Source organism: Sinocyclocheilus anshuiensis, unplaced genomic scaffold, assembly GCF_001515605.1.
Source record: "Sinocyclocheilus anshuiensis isolate Anshui unplaced genomic scaffold, SAMN03320099.WGS_v1.1 scaffold1162, whole genome shotgun sequence".
NCBI lineage: Eukaryota > Metazoa > Chordata > Actinopteri > Cypriniformes > Cyprinidae > Sinocyclocheilus > Sinocyclocheilus anshuiensis.
This window is the reverse complement of record NW_015540875.1, coordinates 1575651-1598147: the sequence shown is the minus strand read 5'-3', so window position 1 is coordinate 1598147 and position 22497 is coordinate 1575651. Positions and strand designations below refer to the sequence as shown.

General features: G+C 39.4%; 1 protein-coding gene across 2 annotated transcripts in view; it reads left to right on the top strand.

Moving 5' to 3' along the window:
* LOC107688208 (inactive phospholipase C-like protein 2) overlaps nucleotides 1-22497 on the top strand; it is a 55668-nt gene that overhangs the window by 19217 nt on the left and 13954 nt on the right. For both annotated transcript variants that reach the window (XM_016485817.1, XM_016485818.1), the window contains exons 2-3: nucleotides 9569-12055; nucleotides 15117-15320. In XM_016485817.1, coding sequence (XP_016341303.1) covers nucleotides 9569-12055; nucleotides 15117-15320 — 2691 coding nt within the window. The remainder of the gene's footprint in view (nucleotides 1-9568; nucleotides 12056-15116; nucleotides 15321-22497) is intronic.

Genomic DNA, 22497 nt, shown 5'->3' with positions numbered 1-22497 from the left:
TTTGTTATTTTATTCATTAATATTTAACTAATCTGACTCCGTTGTGGTATGCAATGCAGAGTTTTCATGATCCAGTCAATTTCAAATACACAAAACCATAATTTTTCCTCATTGATTATCTTTTTCAACTGGAAATAAGTCACGCTACGGAAGTGGTGTGGGATTTAAATAACCATGTGAAGCATGAATGCCTATTTGTAGATAATCCTGTGAATTCAGCCACTGCTTTATTCCGCTTAAGTGTGCAGGTTTTGTTTTACAGGTTCACATGTTGCTGATTCTTTTGGAAACTAATGATGCTTAAAAAATGTTTAGGCATTTGTCACTTTTTGTGTAATTTCTCACTGAAAATACTTTAATTTAATTGCAATTTTCCACTCTATAAATAAGTGGTTTTCACAAAATATAGATATACGCATATTTTTTTTACTACTTGTTCTGAAGCGCGCGTGACGCTTCCGGTGATATTAACGTCTGCCGTCTCACTAATGAGGACATAAATACATGAATAACATCTCCAGAGAACTGCTCTGAGAGTCACTTCATGAGCATTTGATCGTTTCATTTGAGTAAAACTATTCTCATGTCATATACACACAGAAATGTAAAGGTATTCACGGCAACCCATCAAAATAAAAGTTTGGTTTAACTCGAAGACATTATGGCAGAAATATATTACTATTGTTCAGTAGAATGTACATAATAGGCTGCTACTACTAAAATTATTAAAACCTTATTTTTAAGGAATAATCATACAATATTTCTTCAATGTTTTAATTGTAATATTAAATCCCCTTTATTTTTCAAAAAATAAAATGTTTAATTTTCATTAATTAAAAGATACATTGAATGTTTTATACCTTAAAAAATGCAAATACACAACACAGAATTTCTGAGGGAAGAAAATCTATTTTAAGGCTATTGTAAGAATAAATTAAACTTATTTTTATGCTTTCAAATAATTAGACATGTTCAGAATTTGGTAACAATGAAACATAAGGTTGGAAAAAATAAAACCTTTCATCGGGCCCTAAACATTTTAAAAACGAAACTTTTAATTTCATGATTTTAATTAATTAGACATGCTTTTTGATTAATAAAATTTAATTTAACCATTAAAAAGGAGCGCCCCCCCCCCCCCAAAAGCCGTAAACCTAGGGGAAACACTGGATGTGCTTAATAAATATGCAAATTTGCATTTATGTAAATCTATATCCATGTGAGTTTTTAATAAAGGGGTCCTATTATGCTCTTTTACAAAGTCTTGATTTTGTTGTGATCCTTAAGGCTCCCTCATCCCTCCGGCTCCACCTTGGTCTCTTGTCACCCTGGTTTTGCCACATACTTCCAAGCTGTGCCGCAGCCCTCCACCCCTTTGGCTCCACCGGCATCCTCCTTCCCTCTGGTTCTGCCTTGGTCCTCACTCCTTCCAGTGCCACTCCATTCTGCCAGGCCTCCGTCTTCGCTTGTATTCGAAGTGTCTTTGCTTTTATTCTCTCAGTTTAACCTTCTTTGTTATTGTAAGCGGCCAAGTCTAATACTTTAAGCAGCTGAGGGATGCTGGACGGTGCTTGTAAATGGACGCGCACGCTTGGATTACTATTAACTGGAATGTCCACACTAGATGTAAAAATGCTCATTGTTGTAGATTTATTTTTTACCGTTATTCGTATTCATTTCCATGTAGGCAAGAATCCAGCCCTAATTGGGATGAATCAACATGCCAATTCCCAACACATAACAAAGAGCCATAAACAAATACAAATAGTGAGCACAATACATGCTTGTAACAAACCCCTTAACCCATAGACTCATGTAAAAAGCAAAATTGTGCTACAGGCCTATCAATAACACTTGTCTTAGTTTGTAAGCGAACAGAGCATGCCAGCCCTTTCTTGTCAGGGAATGTTTCCAAAACTCTTCCAAGTGGCCAGGATCCTCGAGGTGCCGTTGGATCCATAATGGTCACAACGTCTCCAGACTTAAGGCTATTTTTAATCTTGTTCCATTTCTGCCTCTCCTGCAGCAACGGTAGGTATTCCCTCACCCATCTCTTCCAAAAGAGGTCTGAAATGTACTGAACCTGTTTCCACCTTCTTTTTATGTATAAGTCATGAACATCGAACAACCCAGGAGATAAGGATGGTTTTCCCTTCAACAACAGAAGATGATTGGGAGTGAGAGCTTCAAGATCCATTGGATCGTCAGACAGTTTGGTGATTGGTCGATCGTTCAAGATCGCCTCTGCTTCACACAAGACCGTATGGAAACTGTCATCATCAAGTGTCTGCTGTTGGAGAACGGCAGTGAGGATCTTCCTCAACATGCGGATGACCCGCTCCCAAACCCCACCATAATGGGATCCAGCTGGAGGGTTGAAACTCCACTTAATGCCCTTCTGACATAAAACTCCTTGAATCTTAGCCTGATTCAATGATGAAAGTGCCTCCCGAAGTTCCCTCTCTGCTCCTATAAAATTTGTGCCATTATCTGAAAGAAGATGCTCCACTTGCCCTCTTCTACTGATAAATCGGCGCAGAGCATTAATACAGGCATCTGTGTCAAGAGAATTGGCCAGTTCAAGATGAACAGCTCTACTGGCCAAGCAGGTGAAGATTACACCATAGCGTTTCACTATGCCTCTTCCCTTCTTCACCTCTATTGGTCCAAAATAGTCAACGCCTGTGTTGGTAAACGGCGGATGGTCTGGCAGAATCCTTTCCTTAGGCAGGTAAGCCATCTTCTGCCCCATCATCCTCCTATTATATTTTTTACAGAAGCAACATTCTACTACGATCTTCCTCACAGCTGAGGTTGCACCTGTGATCCAATACCTCCTTCTTAATGCAGACAACATGTGATTACGCCCACTATGGCCAAGCTGTTGATGTAAATCCTTCAATATGAGGGTAGCCACATGCTGATCTTTAGTGAGGAGTAGCGGATGTTTTGTGTCTTCTGGCAACGAACCCCGTATCAGCCGCCCTCCGACTCTCAGAAGCCCGTTATCCAACCATGGATCCAACTTATAGATGGCACTCCGTTTGCTCACTGAATCTTTGCTGTTGGCAATAGCAGATTATAGCCATCTCGGCTTCCATAAGATCCTCTGCCGACAAGGTTTGTCCTCCTGTTGTACCTTTAGCTATTTGATTCCCTTGCACCAGGGCACTCTGCTTGTTGGCATCAGCAGTATCTGACTCTCTCCTCTTGCAAATCCTTCTCAACAACATCCTCTTTAACTTAAGCAACCAGGCAACTGATACTCGAAGTCTCCTCCAGTCTGAAAAGTAAGCCATCAACCTATTTGTACTCTTCAGTGAGCCTTGAGTATTTACCACATTCACAAAAGCTTCCTTCTTAACCTCAAGGTCATCAACCCCTACTGCAGTGTCCACCATATTTACAGGCCAATCCTTTTCTGATTTGCACAGAAACTTGGGTCCTTCTATCCATCTGTTGTTCTTGATAAAATCTCCAGCCCTCCTTCCTCTGGATGCATCGTCAGCTGGATTCTCCTTTGTGCCAACATATCGCCACTGTGATGTCTTTGTGGCTTCCCTGATGATGGAGACTCTGTTGGCAACAAAAGTATGAAAACGCTTGTCCTCATTCATGACATACTTGAGCACAGATGTGCTGTCTGTCCAGAAGACTGATTCTTGCAGCTGGAGCCTCAGCTCTTTTTTTAGCATTAGATCAACACGGACAGCAAGAACAGCTGCAGTTAGCTCCAAGCGGGGAACAGTGATGGCCTTTAAAGGTTTTACTCGGGCCTTGCCCACGAGGAAGGAAACATGGATGTCACCGTTGCTATTCTGGATTCTAAGGTAAGTGACTGTGCCATATCCTTGTTCGCTTGCATCTGAAAAATGATGAAGCTGCGCATGTATGTAGGACCCACAAATCATAGGCTTAACGCATCTCTCAACCTTGAATTCAGAGAGTGCATTCAGTTCCTTCAACCACCGTGTCCAGCCACGCAAGATGTCATGGGGCACAGTCTCATCCCATCCAACGTTCCTCCGGCATAGCTCCTGTAACATGATCTTAGCAGGTAGCACTACTGGTGACAAAAACCCAAGTGGATCGTATACTGAACTGGACACCGACAACATTCCACGTCTTGTGCAGGACTTCTCCTGAATCTCCATTTTGAACTTAAATGAGTCCGTTTCCGCACACCACAACAAACCAAGAGCTCTCTCAACAGGCAAGCTGTCCTTGTCCAGATCCAACTCCTTCCACTCTTTGGCTCGACACTCCTCAGGAAGGTTTTGCAGAACAATGCGCTTATTGCTAATCCATTTTGTCAGAGTAAAACCTCCTTGCTGACAGAGATTGGAAAGGTCTTGAACTAAAGAAACTGCTTCTTCTTCAGATGCCACATTCTTAAGGCAATCATCTACATAAAAATTCTCTTTGAGAGTTTGTACAACCTCCTCATGGAATTCACATTGATGATCATCTGCTGTTTTTCGAAAAGCAAAGGCAGCTAGGCAGGTAAGCCATCTTCTGCCCCATCATCCTCCTATTATATTTTTTACAGAAGCAACATTCTACTACGATCTTCCTCACAGCTGAGGTTGCACCTGTGATCCAATACCTCCTTCTTAATGCAGACAACATGTGATTACGCCCACTATGGCCAAGCTGTTGATGTAAATCCATCAATATGAGGGTAGCCACATGCTGATCTTTAGTGAGGAGTAGCGGATGTTTTGTGTCTTCTGGCAACGAACCCCGTATCAGCCGCCCTCCGACTCTCAGAAGCCCGTTATCCAACTTATAGATGGCACTCCATTTGCTCACTGTATCCTTTCCAGAAGACAAAGCAGCGATCTCCTCAGGCAATCTTTGCTGTTGGCAATAGCAGATTATAGCCATCTCGGCTTCCATAAGATCCTCTGCCGACAAGGTTTGTCCTCCTGTTGTACCTTTAGCTATTTGATTCCCTTGCACCAGGGCACTCTGCTTGTTGGCATCAGCAGTATCTGACTCTCTCCTCTTGCAAATCCTTCTCAACAAAATTCTCTTTAACTTAAGCAACCAGGCAACTGATACTCAAAGTCTCCTCCAGTCTGAAAAGTAAGCCATCAACCTATTTGTACTCTTTAGTGAGCCTTGAGTATTTACCACATTCACAAAAGCTTCCTTCTTAATCTCAAGGTCATCAAGCCCTACTGCAGTGTCCACCATATTTACAGGCCAATCCTCTTCTGGTTTGTACAGAAACTTGGGTCCTTCTATCCATCTGTTGTTCTTGATAAAATCTCCAGCCCTCCTTCCTCTGGATGCATCGTCAGCTGGATTCTCCTTTGTGCCAACATATCGCCACTGTGATGTCTTTGTGGCTTCCCTGATGATGGAGACTCTGTTGGCAACAAAAGTATGAAAATGCTTGTCCTCATTCATGACATACTTGAGCACAGATGTGCTGTCTGTCCAGAAGACTGATTCCTGCAGCTGGAGCCTCAGCTCTTTTTTTAGCATCAGATCAACACGGACAGCAAGAACAGCTGCAGTTAGCTCCAAGCGGGGAACAGTGATGGCCTTTAAAGGTGTTACTCGGGCCTTGCCCACGAGGAAGGAAACATGGATGTCACCGTTGCTATTCTGGATTCTAAGGTAAGTGACTGTGCCATATCCTTGTTCGCTTGCATCTGAAAAATGATGAAGCTGCGCATGTATGTAGGACCCACAAATCATAGGCTTAATGCATCTCTCAACCTTGAATTCAGAGAGTGCATTCAGTTCCTTCAACCACCATGTCCAGCCACGCAAGATGTCATGGGGCACAGTCTCATCCCATCCAACGTTCCTCCGGCATAGCTCCTGTAACATGATCTTAGCAGGTAGCACTACTGGTGACAAAAACCCAAGTGGATCGTATACTGAACTGGACACCGACAACATTCCACGTCTTGTGCAGGACTTCTCCTGAATCTCCATTTTGAACTTAAATGAATCCGTTTCCGCACACCACAACAAACCAAGAGCTCTCTCAACAGGCAAGCTGTCCTTGTCCAGATCCAACTCCTTCCACTCTTTGGCTCGACACTCCTCAGGAAGGTTTTGCAGAACAATGCGCTTATTGCTAATCCATTTTGTCAGAGTAAAACCTCCTTGCTGACAGAGATTGGAAAGGTCTTGAACTAAAGAAACTGCTTCTTCTTCAGATGCCACACTCTTACGGCAATCATCTACATAAAAATTATCTTTGAGAGTTTGTACAACCTCCTCATGGAATTCACATTGATGATCATCTGCTGTTTTTCACAAAGCAAAGGCAGCGCAACTTGGAGAGGAGACAGCCCCAAAAAGATGGACAGTCATGCGAAACACTGACACTTCTTTTGTAAAATCTCCGTTCTGCCACCACAAGAAACGGAGGAAATCCCGGTCCTCTTCTGCCACACTAACCTGATGAAACATTGCCTGTATGTCTCCCATGACAGCTACCGACTCCTGCCTAAACCTTAGGAGAACACCAAGCAATGTACTTGTAAAATTGGGACCTTGCAGAAGCACTTGATTTAATGATGTTCCTTTGAATGCCGCACCACAATCAAAAACCACCCGCAGGTTCCTCTTCCTGGGATGACGTACACCATGGTGAGGAATGTACCACACCTTGCCGCTGTCTCCTTTCAGCTGCTGAGTGGACACTTGCTCTGCATATCCTTTGTTGATCATTTCTTTGACAAATGTTACATACTCCTGATAAAACTGCTCATCTCTCTGGAATCTCTTCTTCAATCCAAGTATCCGCTGTTTTTCCAAAGAGAAGTTGTTAGAAAGATACACATTTTCCTTTTTAAAGGGCAACTTTAAGGTATAATGATTGTCCTCAAGCTTGACAGAACTCTCAGCAATCTCCAAGAATCTAATATCCTCTCTTGACAATCCTTGCTCTTCTACAGCTCGCTCACTGAAGTCATGGTTGTATTGTTTAAGCAACATCTCCTCCAGTCTGCACACAGAAATCCTGTTAACCACTGCCGAACAGTCTTCAATCTCAAAGCTGCCTGCATTCAAAGGACCATTGATGACCCAACCTAATGCCGTTCTTATGCCATAAGGGCCATCCCCATGGCTATTTATAACTTTCCAAGGCTCCAACATCTTGGGAGCGTTGTTTCCAATCAACAACTCAACGTTAGCCATTATACGGGGAACTTTAACCTTTGCTAAGTAAGGCCACTTGGACAAATCTCCCTTAGATACCATGTTGTCAGAACTTACAGGCATTTGGATGTAAGAGGTCCATGAGATTGAACTGATAGATGTTGAAAAGTCCTATCAGATGCAAGAGGTCCATGAGATTGAACTGATGTGTCTCCTAGTATATGCTGGGAACTCTGTCTTTCTAAGTCCGTACATTCCTGCCAAGTCTGCTGACGAATGTCCTGATACGGCACAGAAGATGCCAAAGGAGGATCCACTGCTGATACTTCGTTTTCCATTTTACTACAAGCAGCAGATTCAAACACCTCTGCCTCTGGATTCAAAATAATTGAGGATGCTTTCTCCCTTTCCCTTTCCAATTGAGAATGCATATTATAAGAGGCTTTAGAAACACTGTGACTTTCAGAGGCCTGTAAAACTGCAAGTTTAGCAGTAGATTCTGCTAGCATTGCATTCAACTCCAGTTGCTCCTTTTTCCTCTTTATCATCTGCTCTTGCTCCTCCAAAGCATGTTTTTCCTTTAACGCTGCCATACGAGCGAGCAGTGCAGCCTTATTTGCCTCAGCTATAACTCTGGCAGAAGAAACACTACTGCATGTACTCGTTTTACTTGAACGTTTTTCTTTGTCCATTTGAACATCAACGTCATTTAAAACATTCAACTGTGGCGTTTCCATAGGCCTGTGCTCACTTTCAGATGCCTCCATAATCCACAGAAAGTCAAAAGCAGGATCGAAGCGATAATGAAACTAGTTCGCAAAGTTAATTATTTTCTTTAACAACCAATGCATTGGATTTACGTACTATAATGTGTGCACACAAAGTTAAATGGCCATTCAACAATAAGTAGCGCTACTAAACATTCCTCTTCACGTTGGGCGCCAATGTTTGAACAAAGCTCCTCTGCTCACGTTTGTAGAGCATCTCCGGTGTCTTTCGTTGCGCACTCGATGGATTGGTAACTCTGGCAGAAGAAACACTACTGCATGTACTCGTTTTACTTGAACGTTTTTCTTTGTCCATTTGAACATCAACGTCATTTAAAACATTCAACTGTGGCGTTTCCATAGGCCTGTGCTCACTTTCAGATGCCTCCATAATCCACAGAAAGTCAAAAGCAGGATCGAAGCGATCATGAAACTAGTTCGCAAAGTTAATTATTTTCTTTAACAACCAATGCATTTGGATTTACGTACCATAATATGTGCACACAAAGTTAAATGGCCATTCAAACTTAAGTAGCGCTACTAAACATACCTCTTCACGTTGGGCGCCAATGTTTGAACAAAGCTCCTCTGCTGACGTTTGTAGAACAGCTCAGATATCTTTCGTTGCGCTGATGGATGGTTCGTAACCCAGTAGGAGAGACTTGCGTGTGTAACCCACAGATGCGAACGCTGCGACGTCGTGATTGCAGCTGATCTCGATGTAAATAAAGTCCATGCAAAGATACTTTAAGCAGCTGAGGGATGCTGGACGGTGCTTGTAAATGGACACACACGCTTGGATTACTATTAACTGGAATGTCCACGCTAGATGTAAAAATGCTCATTGTTGTAGATTTATTTTACTGTTATTGGTCTTCATTTCCATGTAGGCAAGAATCCAAACAAACGGTCAACATATCCACCTATCCTTCACCTTTACAACGACTTGCATAGCGTGGTACAAACAGCCTAGCGTAGCGGTCAAAAAACTGTGTGCACCTTCCCTCCAGCAACACCTGTTACCTGAAGGAAGGTTCCCACCTATATTCTGTGAACAATCACCCAAGAGTGACCCCTACTGGGCATACACGTACATAATTCACAGTAAAGACAAAAATGGCTCTTACAGATAGTTTTCCGGGTTGCATCCATTGCTGGAGCGGCTGAGAAGTAAATGGTAACACTTTAAAATAAGAGTCCATTTGTAGCATTAAGATTAATGAAAGCTGTGTAATGAAAGTATTGTTCCTTGTTAGAGTGTTAATTTCAGCATTTACTATTATTATATATATTTTTTTTTACTAATACTACTAGTGGTTCAGTACTGTTTTTGTTAATAAAGCACTATTTTAGTTTTTGTTCAGTATCAATTTTAAAACTATCGGTTAATTAATCGGCCAGTGTGGTCCAACCTAGCTATCGGTATCGGCAAAATCCACTATCGGTCGACCTCTAATTATTAAAGTACCTTTCTCCCCAGCCTGGCACAAATGGCTCGATTAGTTCCGGGTTTGATGAAGGTCCGCAGTTTATACAGTTTGTTTCTTATAACTTAGCTTTAGAAAAATATTGGGGAAAGTCAAAATGTTATGCCTCTCCATAAATGTGTTCATCATATTATACTGTAGTTGTCCAGAGGTTCAATACTGATGATAAATTGCTTTATTTTCCAGGATGGTTCCAGGCGTTGCAGGGAAAGGAAAAAGACGGTGTCGTTCAGTAGCATGCCAACAGAGAAGAAGATCAGCAGTGCAAGCGACTGTATTAATTCTATGGTGGACGGGTCTGAACTGAGGAAAGTACGCTCCAACTCCAGAGTCTACCACCGATATTTCCTCCTAGATGCCGACATGCAGTCTCTGCGATGGGAGCCATCCAAAAAAGAGTCGGACAAGGCCAAGATTGATGTAAAATCGATTAAAGAGGTGCGAACCGGTAAAAACACAGACACCTTCAGGACCAATGGAATTTCGGATCAGATTTCCGAGGATTGTGCGTTCTCTATAATCTATGGGGAGAACTATGAATCGCTTGATTTAGTGGCAAATTCAGCCGATGTAGCAAATATATGGGTGACTGGACTCAGGTACTTAATGTCGTATGGAAAACACACACTTAACATGATTCAGAGCAGTCAGGACAACATGCGTGCATCCTGGCTGGGTGACCTCTTCGATGAAGCGGACGTCATTGGCGGAAAATGCATTAGTCTTTGTTCGGCCGTACAGCTGATCAAGAAGTTAAGTCCTGGACTGAAAAATGTCAAGGTAGAGCTGAAGTTCAAAGAGTTGCACAAAGCGAAAGATAAAATCGGTTCCGACGTGACCAAGGAGGAGTTCATCGAAGTCTTTCACGACCTTTGCACAAGACCAGAAATCTATTTTTTGTTGGTCCAGTTCTCAAGCAACAAGGAATTTCTTGACACCAAGGACTTGATGATCTTTTTGGAGGCAGAGCAGGGCATGGCCAAGGTGAGCGAAGACATCAGTGTGGAAATTATTCAGAAGTATGAACCCTCGAAGGAGGGGCAACTCAAGGGATGGCTCTCCCTGGATGGGTTTACCAATTACCTCATGTCAGCAGACTGCCACATCTTTGATCCAGAACAAAAAATAGTATGCCAAGACATGAACCAACCCCTTTCTCACTATTACATAAACTCTTCCCACAATACCTACCTGATTGAGGACCAGTTCAGAGGTCCATCAGACATTACGGGCTACATCCGTGCCCTAAAGATGGGCTGCAGGAGTGTGGAACTTGATGTGTGGGATGGGCCCGATAATGAACCGGTCATTTACACGGGCCATACGATGACCTCGCATATTGTTTTCCGCAGCGTCATTGACATCATCAACAAGTACGCTTTCGTAGCCTCGGAATTTCCTTTGATCTTGTGCTTGGAGAACCACTGTTCCTTGAAGCAACAGAAGGTAATGTTTCAGCACCTGAAGAAAATACTCGGAGACAAAATTCACACGGATCCTCCCAACCTTGAGGACAACTACCTTCCGTCCCCTTCGGACCTAAAGGGAAAGATTCTTCTGAAAGGAAAGAAACTTGCGAGCAACTGCACCGGCTCTGAAGGCGAGGTGACTGATGAGGACGAGGGTGCGGAAATGTCTCAAAGGATGAACAACGAAGGTGGTGAGCAGCAGACGGTTGTTCAACCCAAAAAGTTCCAGCTCTCTAAGGATCTCTCGGACTTGGTAACCTTATGCAAGTCTGTTCGGTTTAAGGATTTCCAGACAGCTTTCCAGAACCAGAAGCACTGGGAGCTCTGCTCCTTCAATGAGGTCTTTGCCAGTCGGTGTGCCACTGACCACCCTGGCGAGTTTGTTAACTACAACAAGAAGTTTCTAGCGAGGATTTACCCAAGTCCAATGCGAATTGATTCCAGCAACATGAACCCGCAGGACTTTTGGAAATGTGGCTGTCAAATAGTAGCAATGAACTATCAAACACCTGGTCTCATGATGGACCTCAACATTGGCTGGTTTAGACAAAACGGGAACTGTGGGTATGTTTTACGCCCAGCGATCATGAGGGAGCAGGTGTCTTATTTCAGTGCCAATACTAAAGACTCTGTTCCGGGAGTGTCTCCACAGCTCCTTCACATAAAGATCATTAGCGGACAAAATTTACCCAAACCCAAGGGCTCAGGCGCCAAAGGCGATGTGGTAGATCCCTACGTTTACGTTGAAATTCATGGCATCCCTGCAGATTGTGCAGAACAAAGGACTAAAACGATCCATCAGAATGGCGACAACCCCATCTTTGACGAGAGTTTCGAGTTTCAGATTAACCTTCCGGAACTTGCAATGGTGCGCTTTGTTGTTCTGGATGACGACTACATTGGGGACGAGTTTATCGGTCAGTACACAATTCCGTTTGAATGCATTCAGCCAGGTTTCCGCCACATTCCCCTCCAGTCGCTGACGGGCGAAGTCCTTCCACATGCCTGGGTCTTTGTCCATGTGGCCATTACTAACCGTCGCGGTGGTGGTAAACCTCACAAAAGGGGGCTTTCGGTCCGCAAGAGTAAAAGGGGTCGGGAGTACGCCACTATGAGGATACTTCTCATCAAGGCTGTAGATGAAGTCTTTAAATCTGCTGCACAGCCACTTCGGGAGGCCACTGATCTCAGAGAGAACATGCAGGTGAGATAACGCTTACCTCAATGAGAAACAAAAAGTCATGACATGATCTGTTTGAATGCAAAAATGAAGGTGAATACTGTAAAATCATTCCTAGTTGATATTTAATTTAATTTAAATTTAATTTAAAAAGTTGATATTTATTACCATCATTGAAAAAAAAACAGAAAAATCTCTGAAAATCAGTTTTAGTTATAAAATTTTAATTTAAAATTAAGTTCTTAAAAACATCTTACCAGTCTTTGGTGTAATAAACAGAAAAAAAGTTTTTTTGCATTATATTCTTTTTACATGGAAGCCTGTTTCTGCCACTAATTTTGACTTTTTTTGTCTCACAATTCTAACTTTTTGTTTTCTGGCAATTGCGATTCTGACTTGATATAAACTCAGTTCCAACCTTTTTATCAGAATTGTGTGATATAAAGTCACAGTTGCGAGTAATAAAGTCAGAATTGCGTGATATAAACTCACAATTCTGAGAAAGTCAGAATTGCAAAATATAAACTCTCAATTCTGTGTCTTTTCCTCAGAATTGTGAGTTTATATCACGCAATTCTGACAAAAAAGTAAGAATTGCGTGTATATACCTGTATCTATGTTTACATTTTTTTTATTCAATGGTGGAAAAGGGATTTCCATAGTCTTATTTGTAGGGTGATTAGGGAAAATATAATATCCTATTTTTAGGTGATGTATGACCTGGACATGTTTTGTGAGATTCACCCCATTCAGTATCTGCAAAGTTATGCAAATGTCTCAACTCAGCAAATGTTTAGTTTGCAGCTTGCCAAGACAGCTTGCCCAACTGTATTTCAGTGTGGCAAAAGCCTTCTTTGAGTAGCGTGAGAAAGTTTTCCCAAATGAAACTTCAGAAAGTTGACCCTGAGAAGGAAGCACGGCTTACAGGACATTTCTCTTCACAAGGCCAGGAGCATTTGAACTGAAATCTCTCTGGCACTGATAAAAAAAAAGTGCTGATTTTAATCAGCTGCAATTCCTTGAAGTTGCACAAGTTGTTGGGCTGGCACAAAAAACGCCTTGGAGATCGACTGCAGACCCTTTTTTAGCCATGAGAACTGAAAATATTCTCATATATAGGCTACAGGTAGGAGATCAGCCAAATTTCTTTTAATATTTGATGTGGAAAATGTTACATAACACAGGGTTAAGTATGTCCTGAGGCATGTGTCGGTTATATCCCCTCAAGAAGAGATTAGGTCGTCTCATGGATAAAAGGGGTTGGCACTACTATTGCAAGAAAGCACTGAGAAGATTTTGAAGTCAGGAAACATTTTTTTCTTCTTCATAAGATTATACCGCAGATGGTGTTTCAATTTGTTTTTCGTTCGTTGGTTTTCTGTGACGCTTCTGCTGCATTCAGTAGTAATAGTGGGTAAATGTGTGTCTGTTAAATATTGCTGTTGCTTGTGTTTTAAACTGCACAAGAAAAATGACATCTTCCTCCCACATTCAGAGCAGTGCTTTTGTAGAAGACACACTTTACAAAAACCACTTCCTATCGCATTTCTTGTTCGTGGACGTTCACTATGGGGAAGTCGGCACATTGCTACCATTGGCTTGGTTTTTGTTTTCTCGTCACCACCCACAATTAGGTCACCGGTTATGATCAGAATAGCATGTTACTATAATGCTATTTCTGCTGCGTGCTATGTACATGCATACACAGTATATTAGGTGGAGCATGCAGTATGCATACAGTACAGTATCCCATAATGCAATGCGCTCAACATTTCCAGTGTACTATAAGTGATATTGTCAGCCTTGATTTTTTTTCTTGAATTATTAATTGATTGGAATGCAAGAGTTTAAATGTGCAAAATACTGTGTATTTTGAGATTATAACTAGAAAGCATTTGCTCAATTAAACATGCAACCTGATAAGCTAATGTAACTTTAAGGTTCAAACCAAAAAATTATTATATAAAATTGCATTTTAGCAAATTATATGCACAGCATGCAGTATGTTAGTATTCCATTCAGAACGTAATAGTAGCCACTAGTCACTATTGTACTTTGTCATAGCATTTTTAAAATATGTTTGGTTAGGGCTGTATTTTTTGGGGAAAAATCAAGTTGTGACTTTAATGAAATAAATTTCAATGCGATTTAAATGTTTAAAAAGAAAAAAAATGCATCCAGGTTTGTTGTGCTTCCTTTAGTTGCTGCACAATTTGGCCAAAATTCTGTGATTGTATATCAATGTGACTATAAAATAATAAAAATAACAATAATAGGAAACCTAATGAAAATGACTAAAATTAGAATTTGAGGAAAAACAATACATTTTTAAAATTATTATTAAAAGTATATTATTATTATTATTATTATTGCTGCTACTACTACTACTACTACTACTAAATATAATTATTAAATAAAATAAAAAGATATGACTTTTGTAATATTTTACTGAAAAAGTAAAGTAAGAAAAAAAAATATTTTTTAATTACTACTGTACAATTATAGTATTTATATTCATGTCTTAATTTCTTAATTTTTCAAAAGTCAAACCTTTGAAAAATATTTTCGATGGAACACCACATGTAATAACAATGTCGAAATTTTATTTTCAATTACTACTGTAAAATTGCAGTATTTATATCTTAAATTCTTCATTTTTCAAATGTCAAACCTTAGAAAAACTTATGGCGGAAAACCACAGGGTTTCTGTTTTGTTGATAAACGCTTCTCATTTCAAGTATAAGAAGATGGTTGTTGCATGTTGCGTTCCCAAAATGCACATTAAAGTGACCCAAACTCTGAGCAGATGCAGAAAGGACGGTCATGTGAATGGCTCTGAAACATTGCAAACACTCAGAAAATGAGCAGCTCGCGTGTAAAAGAACACAGTACCATGCTTCACTTTAAAGCACACAGCGCATATAGATATTTATTAAATTGAAGCCATATTGCAATTTTGCTTTCATTTTGATTAATCATGCAGCCCTACATTTATTGGAAGATATTATCATAAACAAAACAACTTGTTCTGTGCTGCAAAACATTTATGTGCATGCTCACTCTTTGACCTACATGTCCTCCACAGAATGCCATTGTGCCGTTTAAAGAGCTTTGCGGTCTGTCTGCGGTGGCCAACCTGAAGCAGTGTATACTAGCGCTCTCCCCGCGCCTCATCGGCCCAGACAGCAGCCCGCTTCTGCTGTTTAACCTCAGAGATCAGTACCTCACCATGGAGGCCCAGGGCCTGCTGCCTGAAGTCCTGAAGAAAGTGGTCACCGCTTATGAGATGGTGAGTGCATTTCTTGAAAGGAAGAGGTCCTCCAAAAATGAAAATTCATTATTTATTCACTTTCGTGTTTCCAGACCTATATGTGGTTATTTGTTTTCACTGAAACACAAAGAGAATATTTACATAGCTGTTTTTCATACAGTACAACAGACTGTATTCAGAGTGTTCAGGTGCCACAGAATAGCTTTGTTTGGCTGAAATTTATTATTTTGGTCCATACACTGCAAAAAATTATGTTCTTCAATATTTTTGTCTTGTTTTAGTATCTAAACATTCTTATATGTGACCCTGGAGCACAAAACCAGTCTTAAGTCGCTGGGGTATATTTGTAGCAATAGCCAAAAATACATTGTATGGGTCAAAATTATTGATTTTTCTTTTATGCCAAAAATCATTAGGATATTAAGTAAAGATCATGTTCCATGAAGATATTTTGTAGATTTCCTACCGTAAATATATCAAAACTTAATTTTTGGTTAGTAATATGCATTGCTAAGAACTTCATTTGGACAACTTTAAAGGTGATTTTCTCAATATTTCTTTTTTTTTTGCACCCTCAGATTCCAGATTTTCAGATTGTTGTATCTCGGCCAAATATTGTCCTATCCTAACAAACCATACAACAATGGAAAGCTTATTTATTCAGCTTTCAGATTATGTATAAATCTCAATTTCGAAAAATTGACCCTTATTTTGTGGTCCAGGGTCACATATGTTTACATTTAGATACGAGAAGCAGAATGACTTTCAGAAAACAAGACTTAATATCTATCAAAACTAAGTGAGTTTATGCTTAAAAAAGAATAACACAACAATCTTGTGTAAGAAAAAAAAATCCCCTTGAATTAAGATTTGTTTTTACATTATAAATATTTAAATATTAAAAAATATTAAAAACATTTTTTAAAATAATGTTCTTCCTAGTATTGTTTTGTTTTGATTTCCAGTACATATATCGAAACATTCTTTTATGTTTACATTTAGATGCATTTACTTGTAGCGAAAGGACTTACATCTTTCAGAAAAAAAGACTAAAAAACGGGATCAGACAAGACTGATTTTTTTCTTGTTTGAGAAGCTAATTTTGTTTATTAAGATTATTTAAATAAGATGATTTTTTCTAACCCCTTTGGCAGATATTTTGTGTTGTTTTAATTGATAAATTTTGATACATTTTCAGAAAACATCTTAATTCTTAAGTATTTTAAGAACAATATCCAAAGTATTTTTGATTCTCTCATGAATGCATCTTGATTTAAGAATGTTTAGATATTTGTACTGGAAAACAAGGCAAAAACACTAAGAAACCCATTTCTGCTGTGAATTTGTGGATTTGGAAGGAAATTAGATTTAAGATGGCTTGGTAAATTTATTGGATGCTGAAAGTACAAAGTAGCCAAAATATTTAATAACCAAACATAACATTTACAAAAAATCTGCTGAGCTTTCTGAGAAATTCTGTATGCACACATTTAGTTTGCATGATTTTATGTAGCCTGAAGTGACACAATCTTATTATTTTTTATATTCTTCCTCAGTATTTTCTTCTTGTTTTCCAGTACAGATAACTAAACATTCTTATGTATTATTTACATTTAGATACATTTACTTGAAGCAAAATTACTTCTTTCAGAAAAAAAGACCAATGTCTATCAAAGTTAAATGGGATTTTGCTTAAAACAAGAAAAAAAAAATCTGACAATGGGATCAGACAAAGAATGTTTTTGTTTGTTTGTTTCAGAAGGTCGTTTTGTTTAAGATTATTTAATTAAGATTATTTTTCTTACCCCTTTGGCAGATATTTTATGTTGTTTTAAGCAAAAACTCACTTCATTTTGATACATTTTTCAGAAAAGATCTTAAGTATTTTTGATTCTCTCATAAATGCGTCTTGATTTAAGAATGTTTAGATATTTATACTAGAAAACAAGGCAAAAAGAAATACTAAGTAAGAAAACCATTTTACAATGACTTTGTGAAAAATTAGATTGTAAATGGCTTAGAAAACTTATTGTTGCTGAAATGTTTGATAACCAAAAACAAACAAGTCCATGTCCATGAGCTTTCCGGGAAATTCTGCAGGCACACACTTAGTTTGCATGATTTTATGTAGCCTGAAGTGAAATAAAGTCTTTTTGGATGCATGGTGACTCAGATTTGATGAGTTGCGATGATGCAACCATGAATAAAGCAGGTCTGTATCCATGGGTCATGATAATGAGTCGCAACAGTTTTTGTTTTTGCTTATGTTTGAATAATTCACCATCACAAATTATAAATCCAAACTCCAGGGAAAACTGCCCAGAGAATAGCCGTGTTTTGCAGTTTGATGAGCAGGAACGGAATGAAAGTCTCCAAGCTCTCGTTTCAGGAAGAACGCAACAGATCCACATGAGACCAAATTCCTCATATGTGACCCTGGACCACAAAACCCAGTCTTAAGTGTCAATTTTTCAAAATTGAGATATATACATCATCTGAAAGCTGAATAAATAAGCTTTCCATTGATATATGGTTTGTTAGTTTGTTTGTCGAGATACAACTATTTGAAAATCTGGAATCTGAGGGTGCAAAAAAATCGAAATATTGAGAAAATCGCATTTAAAGTTGTCCAAATTAAGTCCTTAGCAATGCATATTACTAATCAAAAATTAAGTTTTGAGATTTTTTACAAAATTTACAAAATATCTTCATAGAACATGGTATTTACTTAATATCCTAATGATTTTTGGCATAAAAGAAAAATCAATAATTTTGACCCATACAATGTATTTTTGGCTATTGCTACAAATATACCCCAGCGACTTAAAACTGGTTTTGTGCTCGAGGGTCACATATCATCAACATGTCAAAAATGGGCTTATTTATTATCGCATTGGTTTTATAAAACAAACACAAACACAACACTGGGCCGAATACCGAACATGGTTTTTTAAGTTTTTTTCCCCCCATTTTGCCAAACACATTTATGAAAATAATCACAGAAAAACTAATTTTTTGGCTGATTCCGAAATCTAAAGAGCAAAGTGTTTATTGTCCGATGACAAGCATATATGAATGAGCTGAACGATATGCACATCCTTGAGGAAACGCAGCGCTGCTTGTGCACCAGTTGAACAAGGGGTTGCTGTTGTCCTCCTCCTGGTCCCCCACTCTATAAATACCCCCTATAGTGGTTTGTCTGCCACCAAGGCTGCAATTTCTCCAGCCATTAGTAATGTAATGACAGTGGGCATGTCAGCGATGAGACAGCTGCTGCAGCTGTGCGCGCATGAGGCCAGTACCCGCATCTCTGATACAGATACAACCAGAAAGCTGTGGCGTGGCCTAGCGATTAAAGATCCAGTCATGGAAAACCAGGAAATATCAGGGGATTTTAAATGGTTTTCCATAGGGATGCACCGAAATGAAAATTCTTGGCCGAAGCCGGACGAGTAACAGTTTCAGCACAGATTTCCCTTGCGCTTTGGACTTTGAACCCTGGCGCCGCGAGCTCGTGCAGCGCTGTTTGAACACATGCAATTCCTGCGTGTATTAGAAAACATAACATTCTGCAGTTTATTTAATTGTTTAAGGGCATTTCGCGATTTTAATCATCATACAGTAACCAGCAACAACCACTCTTCCTCTTCTCGTCGAAGACATGCGATGCAGCACTAAACAGTCTCTCGTTGTCGGTGCTTGTAATGATTTTTGTGTCTGTCTCGGACAGCTGTTTCCACACTGCCGTCATGTTTGCTGCATTAGCGCGCGCCTCTATTTGATCGCGTCACGTCATTGTTCGGTACAATTTATTCGGTCTTTTCGCTTAATTCGGTTGCCGAACATTCGGTGCATCCCTAGTTTTCTATCCTTGAATTTTCTATAGTGCTGATTTTTGTTAGTTACACTCTTCTCTGATATACAATTTCATTCTAAGGCCTTTTGAAAGAAGGCTCTTCTGCTCTCAAAGGCTGCTTTTATTTCTTGCAAAAATGCTGTAAAAACAGTAATTTTGTGAAATATTAATATAACTGGTTATTTTTAAATATATTTTTAAATGTAATTTATTCCTGTGATCAAAGCCAGTCTTCAGTGTCACATGATCCTTCAGAAATCATTCTTAAGCCTCGTACACACCGGGACGATTATCGCGCACGCTTTTCGCCAACGTTTTTCGACGCGTCTTTTGTGTTCATACCCAAGCGATTTTCGCAGGCGATGAGCTGAGTGAACGTGCAAATTCACTCCCTGACATTAGATGCCGCTTAATGAAAAACAGAAATACCCCGGTACACATCGAATCCTATTTGATCTGCAATTCCTCTCCATAACAACTCCCTCTTATCGAGATTTTTGTAGTCACTGTCGCGTTTGTCGTAAAGCCCTTTGTGTTCAGACACCAATGAGACCAGCAGCTCTACATTCATCTTGCCTCGATGCATCTTCTTGGTCTACTTACTTCCTCTTTGTCGTTAGGTATCAATGTGTGCTCGGCAAGACCGTTTTGTGCTTGAGCGCCACCAAGTCGTGTTTTACTGTAACTTCAGCAGCTCCAGGCACGTGAACAAAAGCGCCAATCTCATTGGTCGGCCAGTTTTTAACACGGCACGTCAAACAAAAAAAACGAGCCCGAGGCGTTTTTTAAAAAATGACGCTTTTACGCCTCGCGTTTTGTGCGTAGGTGTGCACACTCACATTGGCGCTATTTGTTTAGTCACGAGGTGTTAAACGTCGGTGATAATCACGCGCGATATTCGTCCCGGTGTGAACAAGCCTTAACATGATAATTTGCTGCTCAAGAAACATTTCTTATTATGAATGTTGTGTTGTTGTTGTTTGTGAAAACTGATCCCCCCCCCCCCCCCAGGATTCTTTGATTAATAGAAAGTTTAAAAACCGCATTTATTTGAAATAAAAACCTTTAGTAACATTATATATTATAAATGATTTCACTGTTACTTTTGAACAATTTAATGCATCCTTTCTGAATAAGAGTTTATTTTTTTCAATAAATGAGTAAACAAACAAACACCTTTGAACAGTAGTGTATGCCTACAAATTCATTCCCTTCAAAGCACTTCCATTAAAAATATATATTTTTTTAAAGATTAAAGTATTAAATATACCAGATCATCTGTGTTGGCTCAATAAATGTGTCGGAATGATTTTGCAGTGAATTGATTTTTGGATGATTTGAATGAAGAACTAGTTTGATAGATTAGATTAATTCAAGTTGATTAAAATGCATTCATGAACTTTCACCAGTGTGCCATTGATCATAATTCTTAGCTTTAAATTACTCCAAATGGGGTTTCTACTATAATGTGTGCACTGTAAGTAGCTTTAGTGTCACCTAACTAGATTTGTACATTTTCTGTCGAGAATGTGAGTGGTATTTGCCTGTGCAAGCCCAAATCTGATTCTTTCAGTGATTGTTTTGGTTGCAGATGAAGGCAACGTCTACATGGATCTAGAAAGGTGTGAAGAAGGTTTTGACACTTGCGTATTGTTAGCTTTCCTGTCTGCATCTCTGTCAGGTCTGGGCGACCGTCGGCACGTGGCGATCAGAAAGTGTGCGCACCGACCCGACTTCCTGGAAAGTTACCACAGCCTCGTGATTGATCTCTGTGAGAGCTTTCTGAGCACGAGCCATCAGAGAAAGACGCTAAAGCAGCTGTTCTGCTCTTTGTTGGCATGGAAATATAATCTGGCCCTGACAAGTGACCCTGCCATGCTTTTGGCCACTATAGGGATGTACGATTCAATTAGACTGACCTGCGGTACATAAGGACCTGTGCCGATAACAGTGCATTCAATTAAAGTTTCAGCTAATCCTTTGTTTCATGAGAGCCAGTAATTTGCTGAAGATGACGAAGTCGGCTGATTCATTGTCATAGAAGCTTTTGTAACTCGTTTCCAGAAACATATTTCTGTACTTTAAAAACAACAACAACAAAAAACTTTTATTCAGCAAGATTTTTCAAATAAATAAACTTTTTATTAATCAAATGAAAATGTATGATGTTGTCCACAAAAAAATATGAAGCAGCACAAAATAGCATTAAATCAGTATATTAGAATGATTTCTGCAGGAGACACTGAAGACTGGAGTAATGATGCTGAAAATTCAACTTTGCATCACAGGAATTAATTACATTTTAAAATATATTATAATAGAAATCAGTTATTTTAAATTGCAATAATATTTCACATTATTACTGTTTTTACTGTATTTTTGATCAAATAAATGCAGCCTTGGAGAGCATCATAAAATATTCATCATGATATTTATGTATTTGCTCTGAAATGATTCGAATGAAGGGTGTTTTTTTATTTTATTTAATCAACCATCATTTCTACAAAACAGCCGTTGTTACCAAATAGATTCAACATGTTAAATGCAGGAAGTTTCAACAATTAAAGCATGACTGCACATTTCCCACCCTGTTATGTTTTGTAATTTGTAAACTCTTCCCAGAGGTCTTTGTTTTTATGATACGGGCCAGCGTTTCAAGAGTCTAAAGGTCAGAATGAGCATATGCATAATCTGCATGAATAAACTTAAACAGAGGCTTGAGACTGAGATGAACTCTGCTGTAAATCATAACATATAGCTCATTTACATATAGACATATTAAATATACAGTAGCGAAAACGTTAATTAGCGTTATTAAAATTGTGTTTATTTCTAAGGGTACAGAATAAACATGAAAAACAACATGTAAGAAACCTAGATAAGCCTTATAAGTGAACTTCAGCAAGGAAAAAGGAATCTAAAATGCCCTTTAATAAATGCAACTTTACTTTGTCTTTCTTGGCAGCATGCTGAGTCTCATAAGAGAAGTTTTCTGAACTAGGCTCTGGCTCTCTGATGTGGTTGGTGTTGTGGCGCTGCAGGATCTGTAGCCGCTGGCCTGTGCTGCTGAGACGTCTGTCTGAATTAGTTTTAGTGTGTGTCTGAATGGTCTGGCATAATTAAATGTAGGAATCTGCTCACCTCATTAGAAGGGTGTGGGTCCACGTTCAACAAAAGAGCATATCTGTTACATAATCTGGCCCACTTCCTGTCCTGCTATGACTTTCCTCATTAGGCGAGCTGTGCACAACCAATTCAGCGACCATGTACTTCCTGTTTTGCAATGTAGCTGCTAATCTTACGTTGTTCAGAAGGTTAAAAATAGTGCTGTCAAACGAT